Below are 26,006 nucleotides of genomic sequence, written 5' to 3' on the forward strand. Positions count from 1 at the left end.
CCTCGGGATACCGCATGGCAAAAATCGATGAGTGAGAATATATCTGTTCCATTTCACTGATGTGGGCGACAGTGGACCAGCAATATTGTTACGTGGCGACCCGCTGAAGAGTGAGGCGAGATGTATGATAGCAGTGAGATGGTGTTTAATGGCGGCTGCCCTAGCGCGAGTGCTCCGTCCCGCACCACTGCCAGCGTCATTGTCTTCGTGACACTACCCGAGGCTGCCGAGCGATCGTCCCGATCGTGAATCGAAGAAGATATCGACGAAGAGTTGCGCTCGATGGTGATAGGTTCACAGGACGCTACAATAGAAATGGCATGGTGGTGAAGTGCTGGCCGCCACGATGAAAGAGATTTGCGAATGAATCCTGGTCCATGAAGCTTACGGGCCGCAGGTCGCCAGGAGCCGACGGCCGAAGCCCTAAGACGCACCGAAAGGCAGGGGCAGGGGGGCTGTGTGTTCATGTGTGGACAGCGTCTCGGGCCGGTCGGGTCATGGGGTCGGGTCGCAGCGGCGGCGTCATGTCGTCGTATCTTGTGATCAAGGCAGGGGACGGGGCTTGGGTGAGCGGCGATGTCAGTTCGGGCTTGGCAGGCTGGAGCACGGCCGGCCGACGCGGATCAGGAATTCATGGCCGACGACCACGGTCGACACAGGACACTGAAGCTCCGAAACCAGGATAGGGGATGATACCCCGCACCTCACACCAAATGTTACGTGGCGACCGGCCGAAGATTGAGGCGAGATGTATGATGGCAGTGAGATGATGTTTAATGGCGGCTTCCCTAGCGCGAGCACTCCGTCCCGCGCCACTGCCAGCGTCATCGTCTTCGTGACAATATCGGCAGCGGCCCGATCAAATGGAGTGTCAATAAGAGGCATGAGTCCCAATAGAGCTTTCCCTACTTTGCCTTTCGGGCTCGTCCTTTGGCAGGAGTCGCACGAGCTGACATACCTCTTAATCTCCTCCTGCACTCCCAGCCAGTAGAATTGTTCCAGAACTCGATCTGTAGTCTTCTTAATGCCCTGGTGCCCTGCCAACGGGCTATCGTGGGCAAGCCTCAACACTTGTGATCGGCAAGACTTGGGAGAAGCACTACCTGTCGAACCTCTCTGCCAGAGGCGGTACAGCAAACCTTTTCAACAGCACATGAGTGCGAAGTGCCGTGCTTGCCATGGAACAAGTTCCCTACTTTCAACGAACACGCCTTCAATGACTCATCGTCTCTTTGCTATGCTTCTAACATTTCCTTGGTGAACCTCCTAGGACCAACGCTTAAAGCAGTATTTTCTCTCCTTCGTCCAGAAACTTCCTTTCCAGCCAACACCACTTTTCGGCCCTCGCCCTCACCATTTTTACTGGCGTCCCCGTCATTGACTATTTCAGGACATAATTTAGCAACACACCCCAATTTCTTCCAATTAATACCTGGATTTGGCGGCTCACGGGCCTGTGGTATATTTCCAATTATAACATCGTATAATGGTGTCTCCATGCACTTTACCACGGCCGTGCCAGTGAAATAAGGGAAAGCGATATAGACTTCTGCCTCGGGAACTTCCAGACTACTGCCATCAACAAGGAATACCGTAGATGTCGAGCCAGTGAGAGCTGAGTCAGAAACTAGGGCTCTCCGCACCACTACTGTATTGCTCCCCGTGTCCCGTAAAACATGTACGGGTAGGCCTCGGAGCTCACCCTCTAGTACAGGCATGTGTTTGGCGTCTGCAGGCTTTTTCCGGACAAGTCCGACCACCACCTTATCCTCAGCTTGTTCAAGCCTATCTGCAGCTGTGGACACCGTTTCGGATGCAACACACTCTGACTGAACACAACAGGACGATTTCTTCTGGTTTTTATGCTTTTTTTGAGCAGGAATTACATCATGCCCTGTTTTTCGGCAATAAACTCAATAAAGCTGCCTTGGCTTAGACAGACAGTCGGCAGCCTTGTGTCCCTGTCGGTTACAAATGAGGCACCTCCCTGACTGTCTCTTTGATGGAACATCCTTTTCCCTCGGGACGCCCACCTTGAACAATTCATTGAACGAAGACAAATTTCTTTGCCGCTCGCCCTCTGGAAAGTTGTCTGCTGCCTCAGCCATTTTGTCCAGTGTCTTGCACTCTCTTTCTCGAAAGAAAACTGACAGACGACTATGACAGTTCCTCATGAACTGTTCGGCCACCATCAAGTCACGTAAATCATCGTACGTTATGGCCGTTCCCGACATCTCGACCCATCGATCGAAAAGACTGAGCAAACGTGCTGCGTATTGCTTGCCTGTTTCTTTATCAAGTGGCTTACTTTCAAGAAACCTTTTGCGATAGCCTTCTGCTGTAAACTGAAAATGTTGGAGCAAGGCTAGTTTTGGCTTATCATAATTCATTGAATCTGCTGGGGACAGTCGACCGAGCACACGGAGAGCTTCCCCAGTCAAAGACATACTGAGTGCTGTAGCCCATTTTTCCTTGGGCCAGCTGTGCCCTTCTGCGATTCGCTCAAAACGTTAGAGGTATGCATCCAAATCATCCCTGCGATCGTCGAAAGGCGGGATCAATGTGTGTGGACTAACCGCTGCTGAGGGCCCCTGTGCGGATTCTTGATTACCCCCTCCTGCTTCTGTGAGCCTTAATTGGAGCTGCAATCTACGCTCTTCAGCTTCTGCTAGCAACTCTGCATGCTCACGTTCGGCTTGTGCTTTGCGCTCCTCAGCCTCTGCTTGCACCTTGGCATGCTCGCCTTCGGCTGCTCGTGTAGCGTGTTCCTTTTCCTGCTCAGCGGCAACCCACGAGCACAGCTCGGCGTCTTTCAACCCCAACTCTTTGCCTAATTCAATTAATTCCTTTAGCGTGCTCATCGTTTCCTTATTAAAAAAAATTCATCAATATAAGTTAAACGGCTTCGTCCTGTCGCAGACGCCAATTGTCGAGAATTGGTAGCGCGTCCCCGACTTTCCGAAGGGGAGCTCTATCACATGCAAGTTCGAACAAGAGAACAAAGAGATCAAACAAAACAAAAACGAAGCCGAAGGAAAAGAGCCAATAAGAAACGGAAACGAAAACAAGAAAACGAACACTCAACATGCGTACAACACTACAGAATAAAAGGAAAGAGTTCATCAGGTACTGAGCGTCCCAGGTGAAGCGGGGATGCCTTGCCGACAGGGCGAACACTGGTCGATGTAGTGCGACGCGTCACTGGCGATGCCTCAAAGGAAGCGGCAGAAGGGAGCCAAGGGGTAGTAGGAGCGGAGAGGAACACAGGGAGATGCCGCTGGTCTCCCGTCAACAGCCCAAAAAGCTTGGCAGCCGCAGGAAAAACGTAGCCAGGTCCTATCGACAGTGTCACGAAATGCCAGAGGCTTAAAGCAGGCTATCCAAGTGTGCCTTTCGGCAACACAGACCCTCAGTCCATCGGCTGCCACCTCCGCACTTGCAAAGAACACAGGAGGCTTGTGTCGCTGATCCAAGGGAGGTCACCGGCAGCACGGACCCAACGTCTGACAGCCGCCACTTCCACACTTGAATGACCCGATCTCCACTGCGCTGCCTTCCTTTACAGTAAACCTCAGTTCTCTGACACGTCAGCTCTCCACTCCTCATGCTCGCCACGCTCTTTGTCGCCTCGCGCACACCCTTCGCACACGCACACGCGCAACGCTGGGCTGGCACGCGCAACGCTCCGCTGTCCGACGCACTACTGTCAACACACCGGATTTGAAAATCCACGATGATTTGGTGTGCACCTCACAATGGCACAGTCAGGGACATGATGAAGGTATTGACCACTGAGAACCTTCCTCAAGCCGTGCCCAATCACATGAATATATTACGGACGGCATAAAAGGCTTGTGGCTGGAAATAAGGCTTGAGCCTCATTGGCAGCCCTGCTGTGGTACTGTACAAGAGTGTTTCAAAATTTTAGGAGCAGTTACATTGCTAAAACACTGGTAGACATCGAGGCACGAACACGCCTGCTGCCTTCCAATGCTCATGCTGCATGCATTTCCAAAGTATCGAAAACAGCTAACGTTGTCCGGCATACGGCGGTCCCCTTTATTTCACAAAGCGTTCTGGTGAGTTTCTTGCCTGGATGGGTCAAAATGAATATAAAACCCACATCACCTATTGCATTTTCAGCCAAAAAAGACAGTTTTTGCAAAGGCTCTGCTAGCAGAGCAGACATCTGAAACAAAAGGCGGTCTCTGCTTGCGTGTGTCCGTACGCAGTGCTGGAAATTCTTGCGATCAGCATTTGCATCGCTAATTGTACATGCTTGGAATGCATGTCCCCTCCCTGCGCTTTGTATGGGAAGCAGTTAGCTTCCGAAATGCCCCCGAACTGCTGGCCCTAGCAGCCCCTCTTTAGACCGAGTGGTACGTTTTTATGTTATTTTCAGCACTTGATAATGGTGGCCTTTTCTGTTCTCAAATTTTGGTTTGAAAAATGATTATTTTTGCGAAATATTTCTAATGTATTTGCCAAAAGTAACCGGGCAACGACGGTTTGTTTCTTAGCTGCATAGTGAAGCACTCATGGCAGCCCTCAAGCTCTGAATGTGTGTAATGTAAAATGAATGCTTGTACTCACTTTGTGACACTTTTTAGTTTTTAAGGCTGCTGTAAAGGCTCCCTTATACAGTTTAGAAGCAAAAACCTGTTACAATTGTTTTCATTTACGAAGACTCCATAAAGTATGTCACAATTTCCATGCACGTGGGATTATTGAAGTACACACGTCTTCCTTTCGGTGTGTCATCGGCACCAGCGTTGTTCCAAAGGGAGATGGAGAACCTTTTCCGGGGGCTGCCACATGTTGTAGTATATTTCGATGACATCCATTTCACTGGCTCGAATGATGTAGAGCACCTTCGCAACCTCAGGGATGTCCTTTCTCAACTCCGTGGTGTTGGCCTTAAGTTGAAGCTCGACAAGTGCCATTTTTTCGTCGAACAAGTTGAATACCTTGGGCACATCATAAGCAAACAAGGGCTGTCTCCAAGTTTGAGCAAAAGTATCTGCCATCCTTCTTGCACCTGCACCCTGTGACGTCAAGGAACTCCAAAGTTTTTTAGGACTTGTGAACTTCTACAGTCGTTTTCTACCAAACCTTTCCGGACGCCTCCATCCTCTGCATTTGCTTTTCATGAACGAGAAGAAATGGGTGTGGGAAAAGGAGCAAGAAAACACATTCAGTGGAGTGAAGCAGTTAAAAGCATCAGCTCCAGTCCTAGTGCATTTTGACCCAAAAAAACCATTGTGTCTCAGTTCTGATGCCTCTACGTATGGGAATGGCGCAGTTTTGGCACACCGAGAATCTGATGGTCGAGAACTGCTCATTGCTTTTGCTTCCAGATGTTTGTCTCGTGAAGAGCTGTGCAGCCTGCCAATCTTACCTGCGTACACCGCAACGCATTCAGCATACACCATGGCCATTTCCTCAGAGGACCTGGTCAAGGCTTCACATAGACTTTGGGGGCCCATTCATTGGTCATACTTTCCTGGTCATTGTTGACGCCTACTCAGAATGGGTTGAAGTTTTCCCAGTGAGTTCAATGTCAGCGGATGTTGTTATCAATTCATTCTGAACAGCATTTGCACAGCATGGACTGCCGGACCTCATCGTGTCCGATAATGGACCTGCCTTTGCAAGTGAGCAATATTTGGAATTCTTGACACGTAATAGAATACGTCTTGCATGCTTGTACCTCCCTACCATTCAGCTTCGAATGGCATGGCAGAGCATGTCGTACAGACTGTCAAGAACAAGATCAAGAAGAGTGGATCATTTCAAACCGATATTTCACGGTTCTTATTACAGAACCATACCACATGAAATCACAGGCAGTGCACCGTGTTAAATGCTCATGGGAAGGATGTTCAAGACACCTTTAGATGTTCTTCGCCCAAGTCTGCATAATTGAGTGCTGCTGAGACAGCTTAGACAGAAGCTGCAGGCCGATAAAGGATGCCATTCTTCTCCATTGCCAAATGTGGGTGACCACGTATTCACATAGAATTTTCAGCAGGGGCCACCGTGGATAGCTGCACGTGGTACAAGCACCACAGGCCAGTCAGCAGCTGCAGCCTCTCTCAGTGACGGTACTGTCTAACACAAGCTCGGTGACCACCTTCACCCTCAATCCCAAGAAGCCTCCCAGCCAACCGCTGGGCTCCTGTGACACAAGACGCTTTGCAGGCATCCAGAAACTGTGTGTGACACCAACCTTGCTTGAGCCAGCCTTGAGTGACACTAATGGCACAGAAGAGACGGCTATATACTTTCCTAAATCAGTGTGCAGCACGCGCATGCCCCGGTTGCGAAGAAGCTCTAGGAGCCGCAAGCTAGTGCAGCGCTACTCACCATAATGCTCTCCTTGAACAATCTAATGGGGGAGGACTGTTACAATGTTGTTCTCATTTCTAGTTTCGTTTTCATTCAGTCGTTCACGTGGCGCCACCAAGAGGCAGCGCCACGATCATGTGAGAATAAAAAGGGCACGGCACGGGCAGTGCATGTGTGTGGTTTGCACAGTGGAACACAGTGTGTATTCAGAGTGTAGCCATTGATGGCGACCGCCGAGCTTGTACGCCTCTCGGCAAGGGCCATCATGCTCGTAACAAAGCCTGTTGCTCAGTTACTTTTTGGAAACGGGGTATTGACTTCTATTACGGATGTCAACTCTCATTTTCACTGCTCTCTGTTGGCGTACTACTAGAAAAACGCCTTTTTACGGAGTGAAAATTTTTATTGTAGTTGGCCTTTAAGTGTCACCCAAATCTTTTTGGCTCATCCTCTTTAATTCAGAATTATCAACAGCTGACAATATTTTTGTTTCTGCAGAATCCAGTGGCATATGGTTATATAACAGTTTCTGTATGGGCGTGGGTTGGCATGCTGTGGCTGGGTTACTCTTGCTTTGCCCACTCGCTTCTCTGGTTGGTGGACAGCGCCTGTAGTCGTGGCCACACATCATATCTATGAAATGGAACGTGGCATGTCTGTTGTGGCACTGAGCCCAGCTATGACCACAGCAAAGCAAGCATTAAAAGCAGCCCAACACCGCATTGAAGCTTTGTGCTAAAGTTTGCGTTGAAAGTGCCTCAAACTTCATAGCGAGGTTAGCTGTGGGCTACATACATGAAGCTTCCTCAAAACCTGGGCCCGTTTGTGCTCGGTTGCTGACCCAAAAGACGTGGGTTCAATCCCGGCCACGGCTGTTGCATTTCTATGGAGGAGAGGTTTTAGAGACCCGTGTACTGTGCAATGTTAATGCACATTACAGAACCTCAAGTGATCGAAGTTTCTGGAGCTCTTCACTACGGTGTCCCCCCTCATAGCATGAGTCGCCTTGGGATGTTAAACCCCAATAAACCAATCCTAAACCATCTTCCGTTCAGTTCTTCTGTATAAAGATAGGTTGAGGTTATCTGTGCAGCTTCTTTTTACTTTCGAGCAGTTAAGGCACCAATGGTAACCGTGCCAATGGCTTGGAGCAGGTGGCCAAGATTTCCTCAGCCAATTTTCACAAATTTACAAAGCACATGCCATATGACATATACCACATCAGCTCTCTCCTATCTAGAAGCACCTGAAAGCCAAAGATTGTATTGGCTAATAACATTGGCAGTGAAAGCTATGCAATGCACAGGTTCATGTGCAGTGGGCAGACTTAAAGCAGCACTGGCATTTGTGGCTGTTGCTTTGATTTTGTCAAAATCTGCTGTTGACCTCTGCATCGCTGCAGAGGAGGATGATACCACATTTCGGCACTAATTTTCACATGCCATAATGAAACATAACAGCAGTGGTGGTTTTTCTTTTCTGAAAGACATTAGAACCAACTGCGCTTAACAGTCAGTGCGTAATGTGTAAAAATGTATCGGAAAGTTTTTGGTGGAAATTAATGTGCCTTTGATTTGCAAAGTGCCACCCTGATCAACGCGAAGAACGCATACAGAGACAACTTGCGCTGTGCTCGAGAGAAAAGCTCCAAGAGGAAATTTTTTTTTCTTGCTACAAGCAGAATGAGACAAATATATGTGTGTGAGCTGGGAATGGATATGTCCCTCTTTAAAAGGAATTTACACTGTTTTGAAGATGCATGAAATAACACAAGCACACAGTGGCCATGTAAGTAAATATTCCCAAACTTGCATTGAAGGACGTTCTTTATTTCTTTTTTTTATTTATCTTTCAAACTGAATACAAAAAGCAATCACAAAAATTTGTTGAGCTAATAGCCGAAGCTAGTAGAGGCCGTTTACACTGTTATTTAAGCAACAGGATGCACGCAAAGAAGAGAGAGTTCCGAGCCATTTTAATTTCTAGTGGCACGGTATTCCATACTTTAGCCCCATTATACTCGATTAGGTGCTGTCAGTGGGTGTTTCAGGTTATAGGGTAGTTAAAATTTATATTGCTTGCATGCCTGGTATTCCTGTTAGGCAGCACAGAAATGTTTGAAGGAAGGCAATTGTTTCGTATAATAATATTTACAACCATCGCGGTTTTCATTTCATACAGCAAAGGAAACTGCAAAATCTGCAACCTATTGAACTAGGAAGTACTGGACTGATACCTGTTGGAGTATGTTATTATACACAGTGCTCTTTTCTGCAAAGAGAAAATTTGATCAATATAGGACCTGTATCTGGTAGTCCTCGATTCGCAGCAGTATATGTTAAATGGCAAGTTAGAGAAATTGTTTACTTAGAGAAAATTATATAATTTTTAGCACAGTTATGTCCAGAAACCCCCATGTGTTAAGTAGAATGTAACAAGCTGAAGCAAGCTTACAGCACAAAGTATCAGTGTGTTTCCACACAGCATGTCTAAAGAAATGCTGTGGGGAAATCCTTTTTACTGTGCATAATTAAGATTTTTTTTTTTGCGCAGGTGCTGTTTGCTCTTTTGAACATTTTTTTTTCACCCAGTCTAGTTCAGTGCTGTGAAGTGTCACTGTGTGGCACTTAGGCGTTGTCATGTTTGTTTTTTGTTGTGTATAAGATGCTGTATGTAAAGTTCATATTTTTTTTGTCCAACTTATGCCGTTTGCAGCTTGTGCTACTGGAAGTAAAGTGTCCTAGAAACTTCTTATGTTATTTCTTTGTGTTTTGCATATAGTATATGGAAACCATTTCATAGGCACATTTTTGTTTTGCATATACTCTGTGAAAAATTATACTCCATGTCGTTTTTTGTTTGTGTATCGCTATGTGAAAACTATGCAACTGTAGTAGGTGTAGACATTCTTTCCTGTATTTCCTGGTGGCAGAAAGAATAGGGCAATTCTGCGGCACCCTTCTTTTGATATCCTTAAGTGTGCAAACATTGATTTACTGCCCTAACGAGCAAGTAAAATAAAATGATCAGTACAGTGGGAGATTCAGTGGTTGCTGCGGCAAAATGGCTGTCATTACTGTAACACCGTGAAGGAAGCGTGTTCTGTTTGTTTGCCAATCCTCTCTTCATTGTGCAGGTCTTACGAGGAGGAGCAGCAGCTGCCCGACGATGGTGGGTGGACACCTTGTGGGGGGTTGCTGACTGGCAGCAACTTTCTCTCTCTTTTCTCTGTACTTGTGATTGGATATTGAGCAGAAAAAAAAAAAAAGTGGCACTTGTCGTGCATGGGTGGTTGTATGCAAAGCATGTATACTTGTGGGATGCTACCAGGGATAACTGTAGCCTCAGCTTTTGTTGAGTCGTAGCCTGTTCAGTCAATGTTTTACTGAGCACCTGTGAGACAGCGCAAGGGATGCTGATGCCAGTGGCTGCACCCTCATCTTAAAGCATGTGGCACAAGAGTAGTGTAGCTTGCGCTTCATGAAAGTCTGTGTTGAGCATCATTTTGTTTATTTGTTTATTTGATTCCTCAAGGGTCCCATGTCAAGATAATTGCACGAGGGAGTGGGCGTATTGCAAGGCAAAAAAAATGGCTGTGGTTTAGCTCTGGTTAAACCTGGAGTGACGAGATAGCTACATCTGGCCGAGTGGAACTCGCTCAGTCGAATTGCAAAGTCAGCCTTTCGCCGCTCCGTTTCGCTGGGCGTTCCTTCTTCATCTTCGTCCCTGGACGTGATTCACTCTTTCCCCCCTCTCCACTCCCCCTCCACTCAGTTTCGCCAGAGCGCCGCGCCACCGGCAGCTGCTCCGCACCACGTGACTAACAACGTGGCGGCACCGCCACACTGAAGGCTCGAAATGCTAGCGTAATGTAGCTATTGCTACAAAGAAATTCAATGAAAATCACGATGAATTGTTATCGATGAGCTGCTTGAATGTTACTGGGTCGACGATGGTGGCAACTTCAGTGGCCATTCCATTCCAGTCTTATGCTGTGCGCAGGAAGAATGACTGCTGAAAAGTTGTAGTATATAGGCTTGCACAGCTCATTTCTAGTAACACAATGCATTCATCATGGCTGTGTGAAACAGCATGTTCAATTTAATTTCTGCTTTTGTTCGTTACGTCTGGACGGTACACAGCACAGCATGGCTCAGAGAGTGATGACTAACTCCAGTAATAAGGTGGTTGAAATGGCCTAATATAAGCTTTGAAATTTTTGTTCAGCGAGCAGGAAGCAGGTTGTAGGTAATGTTTGCGACATCACAGATGCACTTTTAAGTATAAGAATTGCCTAAACTGGAATGATAAAAATGGTAAACTTTAAAATTGAATAGTGCCAAGCTTGTCCAAAATGATCTAGGGCAGAGAGAAAAATCTACATGAAAGTTTAATTCTAATAAGTGATCATTGAAATGAGCCTGAAGAACACACCATGAGCTAGTTGGTTGTTCATCACTACGAAAACAGCACAAACTTCACGAAGGACTCAGAAAGGGAAGACGAGACAGACATTGAACTAACAACTTCGAGGTGTCAGAGTAATAAGCCTTCAGTTGTTAGTTCAGCGTCTGCATTCCGTCTTCCCTTTCTGCGTCCTTCATGAAGTTTGCGCTGTTTTCACTCTGATAATTGAAAAATCACTAGAGTTGCCCTTCTAATGTGCCTGCCTAAAGCATCCCTGCCTCACCGTTTTCTCTCTTAGTTTTGTCATTGAGTATAAATTCGGTGATCGGAAACATAATTGGCTTCTTCTATCGAAATGCTGTTGTCTGTGCAGGTATATAATCGTAATAAGGGCGAGCAGACGGTGCTGGTTTGGCCACGGCTGCCGAAATACTGATGTGCCACTTTTACTTGTCAGGGGTTGAGGCAATGGAACCAAACAGTGCATTGTTTGTGCAGTGTTGGAGGTGGAGCGAAAGGCACAGGCATCGTATAACAGCCGGAAGCGGTTTTGGCTCAAACAAGACAAAGCAGAGGTACGTTGTCAATGCTTTATTGATTGCATTATTTTTTTTTTGCGTCAGTTGTTAGGGAATTAAAGAAAATTTTTGTTTTATATTGGTGGTAGCATTGCTTTGTTTGTTGTCTTTGATGAGGTGCCATTTTATCGAGCTTTTTATTTAAATGTTTATTGACTTAACTTACTCTCTCACTCACTCACTGTCTCAATAATTTATTTATTAGTTATACCTACAACACTATACTGTAGTAAGGCATTATTGTAGTGGGGAGGGGCTTAGTTGTAAGAAATTGTACAAAGGGAGACCTTTCATTAACAAACTGTGACACTGTAAAAAACTGGCGTCCCACCGTGCAGCACAGCAGCTGAGATCCTTCTGACCCTGTTTTTGGTGCATGGTAGCCCGCAGCTGTTTTATGTGCCATAAAACCCAACACACCAACCACTAAGCATTACTCTAGGTGTTCCAGGGAAGGCAGTCACTAATCTTGAAGTATAGGTTTTTTTTTTAAGTAAAGAGAATTAAGCTTTTTGCAACATGGTAATACCAGTGTTGGCAGACGTCAAAAAACGGGAATCATGTTAATTAGTAAAGGGATATTTAGCCAAATTCTAAAACAGTAGAACCCCACTATAGTGAACCCGGATATAGTAAAGTGAAACTGCGGTCCCATTTCGCCTCCCATAGACAAACTGTACATTTTTTTTTTCGGTTATAGTAAGGATTTTTTTTTTTCAAATAAAACGGCTATAGAAAAGAGAGCCTGGCCTTGGCGACGTACCTCCCGCGGAATGATGACAACGTGGTACGCGCGAGGCCGATATTCGGAGGTAAATGCATACCAAAGACAATAAAACGGCGCTCTTTGAGATAGCTTCACCACCAAAATTGACAGCTGTGAGGAGAAGCCAACTTAATCTTGGGGCCGTGAGGCGAAGCGTGCGGCGCGCACGAAAAAAAAAAAGTAAGGCGGGCTATGAACGCAGAAAGAAGGAGGCGCGGGTCGCTCAAGACAAACTTCCTCAGAACATAAACAAAATCGAAAACGTGATAACATGAAATGAGATAACTGAAGATAAGTAATTAACACATAAAAAGACAGTAAGAGTAGTATATGGAACGTATTTGTGAGTTCCTTTCATAAACTAACACTGTGTTTAGTAAGTAGCCAGTGAATTTCCAGAGAGCATCCTCAGAGCCATACCATCACCAACAACTGATATAGTAAAGACCCTGATATAGTAAAGATTTTTTCTGGTCTGAGTCACTTTACTATAGAGGGGTTCTACTGTAGTTAACTTTTGAACTACTATAGTGATAGGCACCAGATTGCAATTAGAGATTTGCAGCCAGCCATTAGTAATAGCCATGTGAATTTTTAGAATTTCAAAAGCCTGATAACTCTCGCTGCTCCAGCACAACTAATATTGGCTACATCGTACCCAAATATGCGCGCTTTTGAAAAGCATGCAGGCAAAGCAACCCCTCCAGTGCTCGTAACTAGTCGAAATAGCCAAATCTTGTCGAGCCACAGCGCTGAGGGTAACCGCGTTCTCTAAATCATACTGATATGGCCGTTACTAATGGCCAGCTACAAATCTCTGATTGCAACCAGATGCCTGTCAGTAATATTTACAGTTAACTATTAGAATTTAGTTAATCACTTTACTAGTTCACGTGATTTACTTGTTTTTTGACGTTCACCAACACTGGTATTACCATGCTGCAAAAAGCTTCTCTTTACCTCAAACACCCTATTTTTAAAAAATTGCAATCGGCTTCCCAGGGACGCCTCATATATCAACAAATAATCGGGGAACATCGACAGCGGAGAGTAAGGGAAGAAATTAAAGGTATTGTTGCATGCCTCAATGAGCAGCAGAACACATCAGCGAATCTGATCATCACTAAGGAGCATCTGTGAACAATGCTCTCAGTTGTGCTTTTGATTTGAAGTGCAGCCATCACTTTGTTAGGGAGCTACTCCCAGTTGCTAACTGTGTTAGGAAAAAGAATTATTTAAAGCTATTATTATATGTGGTACTGGTACGGTCTAATTTTCTTGGTATGTATTGTCTCTCCTAGACGAAATTTGTTGCTGCTTCTTAACGAACAGTGTTCTACCTGTGCCAGTTTTATTTGTGTGTACCCTAATCAGAACCCACGTACATATGATGCGCATTTGTTTTAAACGGAATTCTTGAAAAAATGCACCGCCTCCGCACCCCAAGTACCACTGTGCTCGCACATAGTGGGTGTTTTAAGAAGTGCGAAACAATGGGGGTGCTCTGAGCAGGCTTCCAAGTTGGTTGATTTGTCTAAACAAAATTTCTGCTTCCTGCGGCCAAACAGCTCCCAAGTGTCTCGTGCTTTTCCATGAGATTATTTGTAATTTTGATTTAAAGGTGCATTCTGTCATGCAAGTATTTAACTAAATATGATCTATAAAACACTGTCGCATGTTTATGTATGCCTGGAGGCCCATAGCAGAAAGCGTGGAGAACTCGTTAGGGAAGAACTGTCTGCCAGATTTTGTGTGTACATTCAAGGCACCGCCAAGGCTTGAGATATGCATGTGGATTAACCCTGCCAGGCTGAACTTTTGCTCGAGTATGATGAGAACGTACGTGTTGTGAAATTTTGATCAGGTTTTTTTTCTGTGCATAGCGAACATTTTCTAACCTAGACCTCCTTATATTCAGGGCCCTTCGTTTTGGGTTCTTTTTCTTTTCGATGTGGGGGGTGTAGAAAACCGACCATATTTTTCTAGCTCAAATTTGGGTGAAAATTGGGTTACTCAGAAAAAAAATTTTACGTAGTTTGGGCTTTTTTGGTACACAAGACAGTATAATGGCAATGATTTGTTTTTCTGCTAGACACGAAATTTTCTTGTTTTGCTCAATATTTCATAAACAAAATGGAAATTGCAGATTCCAGTAAAAAGTTATTTACTAGTTAAGATTTTTTTATACCCTGTTACAAATATTCCATCGCATACTCTATCAGTCTCCCATGAGAGACTCCCGCGTCTGAGCAATACCACATCCTGCCATTATTTGTATTATGTGAAAACATTAAACATCATAGCGACGATTTTAAATGCGGAAGGTGTTGGGTCAGGGTGTTGTCAGCGTGGATGGTGCTTCCTAAGCGAAATTGATATACAACGTCTTGTCGGCACCCATGTTCTGGCCTCTCGTTTCTACATCGTCCTTTTCGAACTTGTCCTCAGATTCGTCCACCTCATAAGAACAAGAATTAAAAGAGGTTCAGGGTCCTTGATTGACCAAAGACACCCCTCTGCAATAAGCTTTAGATATCCACAAATTTTCTTGTGGTGTCTTGAGCTTTGTGAGCTGAAGACCAATATGGTCTAGAAGGCCGGCCCACTTTCAGGGAAAAATCGGGTTTGACCTGATTCTTAAGAAAGAAGTTCGGTGTGCAAAAACCAGGTAAAAGTGTGTTTTACATGAAAAACGAAGGGCTTTACTTACATTGCATAGCCTCTGCCAGCAAAATTATAATTTCCTGTGACAAAGCGTACTGCTTCCTTTTTTGCGCTTGTTCCATTTTATCTGTGAGGTTTCTTTTGTGTTGATCCCAAGTTATACATTCATATTCTAAGGCAGACATAATGTTAGTCAGGTATGTTTACTTTCAAGGATGACTGAGTGTGCTTAAAAATCACTTTGGTAAAAAACAATAAGCTTTTTGCTGTAATTTAGTATGATTAGGCCAGTGAAGCACTTCAGTAAATGTAACTTCAATATATTTAACAGTTTCTGTAGTTCAAACCACATTATTTGTTTTACACGAGCTAAGGGAGGGCTTTTTTCATCCTTTCTTTTTGTAAACTGCACATAACATTTTTCAGTACTGAAAGTCATCTGCCATAGATTGCACCAGAGAGAGACTTTTTTGACTTTAGACTGCAAAATAGACACATCGTCAAGGAATTTGATTGGACAGTATACAGCACAGTCATTAGCGTATGGCCTGATGATGGTGGATGGAAGGTCTGCTGCTCAGTCATTTATTGACACTATTAGGCCTCAAAGTTTATTTACTAGACCAAGGTCATATACCGTCGCGCACTCCCCCATGCCGGTGTCCTTCGCATTCCGCAGTTCACGCACGTGTATGTCTCCACCGCGGCAGTCCTCCCCGCTCATACCAAGCACCACGCATGTCCAGTTCCTGCGCCCTTCCCCCAGGCCACCGCGTTGCCGTCCCCATCAGCTTGTTCCACAGTGCTCCACTTTGACACCTGCTCGCGGCACTGACACTGGCCCTCACAACACAAGGAATAAAAGTGCACTTTATAGATCTGATGTTACACTGTTCAGAACAACGTACTGTTTATGCAAGGGTAAACAATTGCTTATCCTCTCGAGATTATTATGAAAATGAAAGCTAACTAGGTGTGGCAATTTTTTTGCAAAAGAAGATTGTGCATATACTTGTTGATCAGTTTTTAAACTGGTTGCAAATATGTCTGGTGCAAATTAGTTTGCTATCTTGGGAGGTATGCTTCTAATAAAACATATCTAGGCACTATATGCTACGTATTGCTCAACCGAAGCAACGAGTCCGAGTTATCACAGCATTTGTTCTCTGAGCTCCTGAAATCTTTGTGCAGAAAACCGCACCGGGGTGATGAATAATACACAAGGGTGCACAAATGTGGCTTCTCATTTTAGTGATCAGTCTGGTGTGATTTTGTGTACGATGAACTACCAACTAGTCCCTGTTATTGCTCACCTGATCTTGATGCATCTATGCCCAGGGCTATAGCTTTTAGCGTAGTGCGGGTTCCCATCCGAGTTCATTTAGTTGTGTTGTGCATGATAAACCGGAGGGAAAACCGTGCTGACCAGGAGAAAAATGATATTTTCCTAGAAGTGCTTTACCTAGGTTAGAGTACAGGAAGTGTTCGAGCATACCTTACAGCAAGTGAAGGTTAAAAATACTGTACAATCACTTTCTTTAAATACTTGCATCACTTTGGATGCCAGTGATGGATGCCCAGGCGAAGACAAGACCTCTTGTCGAAACATTGGCAAGCAATCTGAGACTTTCCTTTCCCTTGTTCACTTTGTGATTATTCCAGTCTTAGGGCAGTTTTTGCATTTTGTTGTGTATTAGATAACTAAAAGAGGAGCAGCCTGTCTTGAACAATGCCTCGAAATGTAATCAGAAATTTTTTTCAGCTCCATGACCGAATGAGGATTAGCGCAGCTAGCTGACTGCAGCCATGAGTAAAGCATTTTGTATAATTTTCTTGGAAGCAATATGAGGCAGTCTGTAACTGTTGGCAGACGATGTGCTTAGGAGGTGACACCAGGGCCCTCTTGTGTGTGTTCGTCGCCGTCTTGCATGAAGGAGGCCAGTTCAACAATTTGAAGAGCTTTGGTTATGGTCGGGGAGAACCTGGCACAGAGTGTTCTTGGCCTTCTTTCTGCCTCTGCGGAGGAATCCGAAAGCTTGCAGCAGATTTGCTTGCATGCATTGGTTCTAAAAGAGGTGTATTGAATGTGTTCTTCATGTGTTCATCGTGTGGTTTCTGCATGTGTGCAGAACTGCTCCAGAGCGTTGATATATGGGCGGACATGGAACCAGGCAGCCTCGGAGGCTCCCAGAGACCAAGGTGCGTTCGCATTTGTACGTCAACACCATAGCAAGCAAGAACGAGGCAGCTGTATTTCAGGGGTGGGGGACAAAACAGGAAGTTATCAGCTTAAGCTCCTTTATTGTGTACATGTATAGCTGAGAATAGGTAAGATTAAGGTTGTATTAGAACGCATACAAAAAACTAAAGATCCTAACAGTCTTTGAAACCAAGGAAAGCATAGGGAAACATTACTGTTGTGATTTATTCTTTATTGTCGCTGGAACAGTGGAAAAGTAATTGGGTGATCATTTCAGACAGAAGAAGATGTAACGAAGTATAAGAAAAGAGCTGAACCTGCTAATGAAGTTGTAGGGTCGCACAAACAACATATAGGTCGTTGGTTTGGCTCTCACTGGTGGCATGTCTTCTAGATTGGTAAATTATCTCTTGTCTCAAATGAATGCTTAGTAACTACTCTACTTGACAAGAGACAATAAAAGATAAATAATAGTAAGGTATTTTTCTGCTTTCGTTTGTTCTGGAGGCTGCGCCTTCCAGTAAATGAAGTTAGTTAGCTGTTGTCTCGCAGCCATCAATGCACCATATGTAACGGTTAAAACCCTTGTGTATCATGGGTAAACAAAAACACTGAAAGGTGCTACAGAACTGATGTGGCAAGTAACCTAGAGCATGACACTTAGCTCCTACTAGACCAGTGTCATGCTAATGATAGCGATTTTCTTATATGCAGCTCAACACTATAGTGCAGGGATAATTGCAGCAGTTGTGGCAAAACATCGTTACACCAAGCTTAGCTCAGCATATTGCAATGACTGGATGGTGGGCAATGCAGCTGCCCATACTGGGTACTGCTTCAGATGTCGTGTCAATGCCTTATACAGGTGGACAAAGGCTGAAGAGACGGTGTGCACGTCTCCCCTCCAAGCACAGTCCAGCAAAGATTTTGCGGCTGGATCAGGCTACTGGAACTGAGACGTCAGAAGGCAGTATGACTGCACCACAAGGGCACAAGCACCCAACAGCCCATGGTGAGATGCTTGCTTGGCCTGTTATATTGTCTCACCACTGAAATCATGTTCTTCCTCATGCTGCTACCAAAAATGTGCTGCTCATGCGTGCTGCTAACCCTGAGTGCACTTATATTCACGCCAAAATGGGGGCAAAGCTGCGTATGCATACCATATGCTCCTCTTTGCATGGGTCGCAATGTGGTTTGATGTTGTTTATAGGTTCTACATACCTGGCGCCTCCAACTTTGCTCAGACTGTGGGACATAGGTAACAGATGTGTTGTCACTCAGTATGGGTTTTCCTGTTTGTTCCGCTAACACGCTGCAGGAGAGAGGACGTGCAGATTGTACGCTGGATTCGTGTGAATGCTCGACGTCCAGACCGACTGACAGATGCTTGGTCACGTGTCACAATAACCGCGCTGACGCGCGCGGGCCATACGCGATTCGGTCCGCTTGTCTGAACCCACCTTAAGGGCCATCGGGGTATCTTGTCTTCACATTACATGCCTTGCCCAAGCCCATTTCTTCCTCTTGATTTTGACTAGGATGTCATTAACCTGCGTTTGTTCCCTCACCCAATCTGCCCACTTCCAGCTTAACGTTACACCTATCGTTCTTCTTCAGTTTGGTGTGCTGTCCTCAACTTAAACTAAACCGTTCTCGCTAGCCTCCACGCTTCTCCCCATAGGTTTTTGCCTCGATTTTCACGAGAACCAAAAAAGGGAAAAAATTCCAGCAAAATCCAACCACACTATTCAAGCCAAGAAAGGCTGTACCATGGGAAATTTATTTTGATATCATCGAACAAGAACAAAGCTTCTTCCCAGGCCAAGTAGTATGAGAGGATTTTTTTTATTTTTTGTTCTACGATTATCTGTGTCTGAAATGAACGAAGTAGAATGGTGAATTTTTTTCATACATATGTTGGTTGGTCACTAATTTTCGTCTGTGTTCACTTTCACTCACGTTTTCCCCCTACATTTCGTTGTGTTTAGTATGGGAGAATGCACTTTGCTTTGTTAATTTACTTGCAGGTGACGGTGCCTCTGATGAGAGAAGCATGCTGATCAACATGAGAGCAGAAATGGGGGATCGCCGGTCGCTCACTCCCTTGCCTCCATCTCCTCCACATGGTGGGGAGGAAAGCAAAGTTGACCAATTTGAGGTCACCTTACCAGACCTGCCCTCCATATCCCTATGGCTGCCCTGGTCACTGCAGTCAGTGGCCTCTCCACCAGAGCCAGAGACCTCTTCACCAGAGCCAGTGCCGGAGTCTACTCCTCCTCCAGGACCATCCCAACCCACACGTCTGTTGGAGGCTTGTGTGCAGGTATCTCGGGAGGAGCAGCTGGAGCCTGCTACTCTGGAGGAACCTGTGGTGCCTTTGGCTTCCTTCGAACTGCCACAGGATGCGGCTGAGGGGCAGGAGCATGGCAAAGAGCAAATGGCATTTGCATCCATCTCTGTACCAGAGCCAGGGCTAGTGCTGGAAGTAACTTCAGAACCACCCCAACCCAAAAGACTGTCAGAGGCTCACATGCAGGAATCTCTGGATGAGCAGCAGGATCTTGCAATGAGAGATGTTAAGGAACTTGTGGCACTTTCAGTTTCTTCCAAACTGCCACACGAGACTGCAGGGATGCTGGAGCACGTCAACGACACAATGGCGCTTGCATCTGTCTCTGCACCAGACCTAAGGCCTGTGCCAGAGCTGACTCCTACTTCAGAACCACCCCAACCCACACAGCCGTCGGGGGCTAGTGTGCAGGAATATCTGGAGGAGCAGCTGGAGCCTTTTACTTCCTCCAAACTGGAGCAGCAGAATCTTGCAATGGAAGCTGCGAGAGAACTAATGGTGACTTCAGGATCCTTTGAGCTGCCCCAGGAAACAGCAATGCAGCTGGAGCATGCTGAAGAGGCAATGGCGCCTGTAGCTATATCTGCACTGAACCCAGGCCTTTTGCCGGAGGTGTCACCTCTTTCAGAAGCATCTGAATCCAGACATGTATTGGTAGCTAGCACGCAGGCATCTCTGTCAGAAGAGCTGAAGTCTGCTGCTGTCTCCAAGATGGAGTTGCAGGCCCCTGTAATGGAAGCTGTGGAGGAACTTACGATGACTTCAGCTTCCTCCAAACTACCACAGGATATTGCAGGGATGTTGGAGCACGTTGCAGGACCGATGGCGCTTGGGGCTATCTCTGTGCAGGAGACAGGACTGGACGTGCCTGCTCGGTCAGAACCACCACAGACAGCTTGGCCACCAGACCTTTTTATGCTAAGTCAGGTGGCAGAATCTGCCGCTCGCTGTGAACTGAAGCAGCAAAATCTTGGTCAGGAGGGGCCAGTGACGGCTCTGCCGGCTTCCCCCGAGCTTGCTCCGGCCTCTGTCCTCGAGTCCGTGGCACTTGCAGCTTCATCTGAGCCAGTGCAGCCAACCACAACGGCGCTGCTGCCTCAACTGGCCGAGTCTGGCCTGTCACCGCATCCAGAGGCTGTATTTGAATCAGAGCGTAAGTATTTCTGATTTCTTGTGCAGGTTGCAGAACCATGCGTACATTGTGAATGACCTGATGCATGGCTTCACTTTGCAGCTCGTACTGTAAAATTTGGGTGAGAACACTGGATGGCAGGGACACAGTGCAGGCTTTCAATGTGTGTTGGAACAATATGGCTGCATTATATCAAGCTGTCAAAGGACTGTTATCATGCCATCACAAGTAACTAGGTGACAGCATGAACTTTTATTCATGGGCAGTAACTGCGAAGCATCGCAATCTGATGCTTGTTGCTTGGATGAAGGTGACATGTTTCGTAATTGGGCTAAACGGCAGTGACAGCCTGCTACCATCATGATTAAAAATAATTTGATTTGGTCTCTTTAATTTTTAAGTGTGTGTGCGCGCGTGCGTGCGAGAGAAAGAGAGAGCATGACACTTAGCTCCTACTAGACCAATGTCATGCTAATCATAGCAATATGCAGCTCAACACCATAGTGCAGGGATAATTGCGGCAGTTGTGGAAAAACATCGTTACGCCGACCTTAGCTCAGCATATTGCAATGACTAGATGGTGGACAGCTACCCATACTGGGTTAAAACAGATCCTTGGGCGAGTTGGTAACTCATTATAACCAGAACAGCGCTCACTAAGACACGGACACGAAGGGAGACACGACACACACGAGCGCTGACTTTCAACTGGTGTTTATTGTTTGGAACGAGGCATGTATACAGTTCCAACAACACAAGGAAACCAAACCATCCATTCATAGATTCATAGTTAATTCATGCTGCTGCTTCAGATGGTACTGCTTCAGAGGTACTGCTTCAGATGTCGTGTCAATGCCTTATACAGGCAGACCATGGGTGAAGAGACGGATTAGACGTCCCCTCTCCGAGCACAGTCCAGCAACGATTTCGTGGCCGGATCAGACTACTGGAACTGAGACGCCAGAAGGCAGCATGACTGCAACACAAGGGCACAAGCACCCAACAGCCCATGGTGAGTTGCTTGCTTGACCTGTTATATTGTCTCACCACTGAAATCACGTTCTTCCTCGTGCTACTACCAACAATGTGCTGCTCATGCTTGCTGCTAACCCTGAGTGCACTTATATTCACGCCAAAATTGGGGCAAAGCTGCGTATGCCTATCATATGCTGCTCCTGTTTGCGTAGGTCGCAATATGGTTTGATGTTGTTTATAGGTTCTACATACCTGGCGCCTCCAACTTTGCCCAGACTTTAGGACATAGGTGACAGACGTTTTGTCACCCAGTATGGGTTTTCCTGTTTGTTCTGCTAGGATGCTGAAAAGCCTCTCGAAGTGTTGCCGAGGTGGCCGTTTCATCATAAAACCTTTTTAACAATGGCAAATCCGAGGGAGCACCTTTTTTTTTTGTCGTACTACAAGTGGTGACTGCAGTCAGCAATTATTACCAGTCCGAACTGAAGGGGATCAGTGCCGCCAGATTCTGCAGTAACTAAGAGCAGCTGGTGAAGGCGAGACACCAGTGGCGGTAAATAACCACAGCTGCTACCTGCAGAGCGGGAATGGTCTACTCTTGCAATACGTTCTTGCAGTTGACCGCAGACAGGGGCAGTCCTTCCTTGCATACATTTACGACATGTGTCATGACACAATGTATATGAGAAGCTTAGACATGTATCTATGTGGCTGCTGGTTGGAATGCTTTTGCCATAGCGTATATCCCATAACCGGTCTGGAGTGCCATACAGTTAGGGCCTTGGTATTGAGGTGGTCACTTGAAGCAAGGCATCTTGCAGCTTGTTTCAAAGACTTGCATTCTTTCATATGTGTGTATATGTAGCACAGCCCATTGGCAACTACAAGAGGTCTAAGGAAATGGAAGATGGAAGTTTAGAGCTGTCCGAAAAAACGTAAATCACAGTCACAGCATATGCCTTCAGGCAGCACTTTTTTCTGTCCTTTTTTTTTTCCAGGCAAAACTAGCCAGTACCTCACTTGAACATTACATGTTTATGATAAAGCAAGTCATTTTGCTTAATCCTAACAAAGTCACGTCCCTTTGTCATTTACGTAGGTGGCCCCAGTCTCCGTGTCTGTATGTTTCCATTTATAGCCCTGTTGATATAAGCATTTTTTTTCACAAAGTTCGAAGAATAACTCATATGCGAGGGAGAAACATAGTAGCTGATCGACATTGGAACATAGTGCTAAAATTTAAGATAATCAAAAACAGCCTACATAAGCATTAAACTGAATTCTGTAGAGCCTTGATCCCTTGACTGTCACGACAGCTAGATGGCATACGGTGACCAGGGACCATACTCTGTAACAATCCACTTCTCAACTTTATTATTTTTTTCTTCTACAGTTAGTATACCGCTGCAACTTAATTGTGACAGCATCATTGACAGGTTAACAAACCATGTGATTCACGGGCTCCAGCATGGATGGCAGAGCTGGCCAATCCATGGAGACAAAGGAATGAATAGAGAAAAGAGTTCTTGCAAAACGCGAGAAACATGGATTAAGGTGATATGTTTCGTAATTCGGCTAAACGGCAGTAAGTCTGCTGCCATCATGATTAAGAAATAATTTGATTTGGCCTCTTTTTAATGTGTGTGTGCATGTGTGTGCATGCGTGAGAGAGGGAGAGCATGACACTTAGCTCTTACTAGACCAATGTCATGCTAATGATAGCGATTTTTTGATATGCAGCTCAATACCATAGTGCAGGGATAATTGCGTGTGTTTGTGCATGCGTGTGTGTGTGGAAGAGCATGACACTTAGCTCCTACTATTCAAATGTCATGCGAATGATAGCGATTTTCTTATATGCAGCGCAACACCATAGTGCAGGGATAATTACGGCAGTTGTGGCAAAACATCGTTACACCGAGCTTAGCTGAGCATATTGCAATGACTTGATGGTGAGCAATGCAGCTGTCCATACTGGGTACTGCTTCAAATGTCGTGTCAATGCCTTATACAGGGAGACCATGGCGGAAGAGACGGATTAGACATCTCCCCTCCGAGCACAGTCCGGCAACGATTTCGCGGCTGGACCAGGCTACTGGAACTGAGACGCCAGAAGGCAGCATGACTGTAACACAAGGGCACAAGCACCCAACAGCCCATGGTGAGATGCTTGCTTGGCCTCTTATGTTTTCTCACCACTGGAATCACGTTCTTCCTCGTGCTACTACCAAAAATGTGCTGCTCATGAGTGCTGCTAACCCTGAGTGCACTTATATTCACGCCAAAATTGGGGCAGAGCTGCTTATGCCTACTGTATGCTCCTGTTTGCGTAGGTCGCAATATGGTTTCATGCGAATGGAGGGAAGTTTAGAGCTGTCCGAAAAAGCGTAAATAACAGTCACGGCATATGCCTTCAGGCAGAACTTTTTTCTGTCCTTTTTTTTTCCAGGCAAAACTACCCAGTGCCTCACTTGAACATTACATGTTTATGATAAAGCAAGTCATTTTACTTAATCCTAATAAAGTCACGTCCCTTTGTCATTTGCGTAGATGGCCCCAGTCTCCGTGTCTGTATGTTTCCACTTATAGCCCTGTTGATATAAGCATTTATTTTCACAAAGTTCGAAGAATAACTCATATGCCAGAGAGAAACATAGGAGCTTATTGACATTGGAACATAGTGTTAAAATTTAAAAATTTAAGATAATCAAGAACAGCCTACATAAGCATTCAACTGAATTCTGTAGAGCCTTGATTCCTTGACTGTCACGACAGCTAGATGGCATACAGTGACCAGGGACCATACTTTGTAACAATCCACTTCTCAACTTTATTATTTTTTTCTTCTACAGTTGGTATACCGCTGCAACTTAATTGTGACAGCATCATTGACAGGTTAACAAACCATGTGATTCACGGGCTCCAGTATGGATGGCAGAGCTGGCCAATCCATGGAGACAAAGGAATGAATAGGGAAAAAAGTTGTTGCCAAACATGAGAAACATCTAGGTTAGTCTTAGCGTACAAGATGTAGCCATAGTGCTTCCTCTGCAGCCTTCTGTCTGGGGGTTCTGGTGACATCCACCCATGAGAATTCCTTAGACAAAGCACCACGATTCCTTGTCTTCTTGTCTTTTGCTTATGAGTAGCTCCTTGCCTAGGCAGCAGGGAACTGAATGTTAGATCGAGATAAACAGCAATTAGGTACTTCAGATGGGTTAATTAGCTACTAGTCCTTGACTGTCTGCAGGTTGTGAGTTAGTGCTAAATCTTTTGGTGCTGTACAATAATGGTCTCCATACTTAAAAAGAAATGCCGTGTCGAAGCATTATCTCAACCTAGTGTTATTCTAGGTGTCGATAGGATTTGATCAAAGAATACCCCTGTCTAGTGTTGTTCTTTGTTTAGCTCAATGGTCGCTGAAGACACTGTTGTAAAGCAGCCTTGCTTGCTTTTTTTTTTCTCTTTGAAGGAAAGGTCTCTCTTTCTGCTTGAAGCAAGGTGCAAAAAACGAGAAAGGAAAGACCTGAGGTGTTTAGTGAATGATGCAACCATTGCTCGTGTAGGAATGGAAGGGCTACTTCCCAGTAGAAAAGAAAACAGTTGGAACCAATTGGATTATCAGCTGGTTCCAATTGGACCAATTGAGTTTACAGATGTTTCCAATTTGAATGGTGTGCAAAGTGGATAGTCCAAATGGAGTATCCGATTATACCAATTCAGTTTCCAAATGGTTAGATTTGGATCAATTGAGTTTCCAACTGGTGAACCCAATTGGTCTATACAACTGCACCCAATGTATCCATGTGAACATTTGCATATTTGCAAACAAGGCAGAAGTAACATGGCTTTTATATTAAGAGCTATCAACAGCTTATCCTGCTAAATTGTATTCATTATCTGCACTACCACTGCCTAAGTTGTATCCACCACTTGCACCACCACTGTGGTCGAAATTAAATAACCGTGCTCAGTGGGCAAGCATCACTGGCCCCAGCATGAGAGCCTCATTAATGGGGTATATAAGTTGGAACGCAAATGTGTTCTTTGCATGTACATATCGAGCTAATTTATATGCTATTAGTGTCTGAATGTGTAGTGTTTCTTGTGTGTGATTTACGCTTGTCTTTTGGCCTTGATATCCATAAATTCTTATGGTTTTTAATTCCGTGGTAAAAATTTGTTGATTGGCACCAGTCCAAGCAACTCAGTTTTCCTTTTGGACATTAATATGTTGACTTGTAGAAATATTTCTCACATCGTATATTTTTCACAACTTAATTGTGATGTATATGTTATGAATATTTTCTGGATGCAAAAGCTGCCCAAGGCCTAATGGGTCCAATTCATTGGTCCAGTTGATCCAGTGGAGTCCAATTGGCCAAGTGGCTAAAAACACAACTGAAACCAATTGGTTACAATCGTAAAATCCACTTGGAACCAATTGGAAAGTCGAATTGGTTCCATTTGAAATTTCCAATGATTTTTTTTTTTACTTGGCCATCAAGCAAGAATGTAAGTTGGTCGTATTGGTGATGCATGGTGCCTTGTTTCTGCAAAGGCACTGATGTTTTGTGGAGTTT

General features: G+C 45.1%; 1 protein-coding gene across 1 annotated transcript in view; it reads left to right on the top strand.

Moving 5' to 3' along the window:
* The window catches only part of LOC144111882 (uncharacterized), a 101,388-nt gene that overhangs the window by 30,617 nt on the left and 44,765 nt on the right, over positions 1-26,006 (top strand). The window contains exons 8-14 of the mRNA XM_077644910.1: positions 9,485-9,519; positions 11,254-11,330; positions 16,893-16,962; positions 17,829-17,975; positions 18,994-20,469; positions 21,314-21,460; positions 23,438-23,584. Coding sequence (XP_077501036.1) covers positions 9,485-9,519; positions 11,254-11,330; positions 16,893-16,962; positions 17,829-17,975; positions 18,994-20,469; positions 21,314-21,460; positions 23,438-23,584 — 2,099 coding nt within the window. The remainder of the gene's footprint in view (positions 1-9,484; positions 9,520-11,253; positions 11,331-16,892; positions 16,963-17,828; positions 17,976-18,993; positions 20,470-21,313; positions 21,461-23,437; positions 23,585-26,006) is intronic.

This window comes from Amblyomma americanum, unplaced genomic scaffold, assembly GCF_052857255.1.
Source record: "Amblyomma americanum isolate KBUSLIRL-KWMA unplaced genomic scaffold, ASM5285725v1 scaffold_12, whole genome shotgun sequence".
In the NCBI taxonomy this organism is placed as follows: Eukaryota; Metazoa; Arthropoda; class Arachnida; order Ixodida; family Ixodidae; genus Amblyomma; species Amblyomma americanum.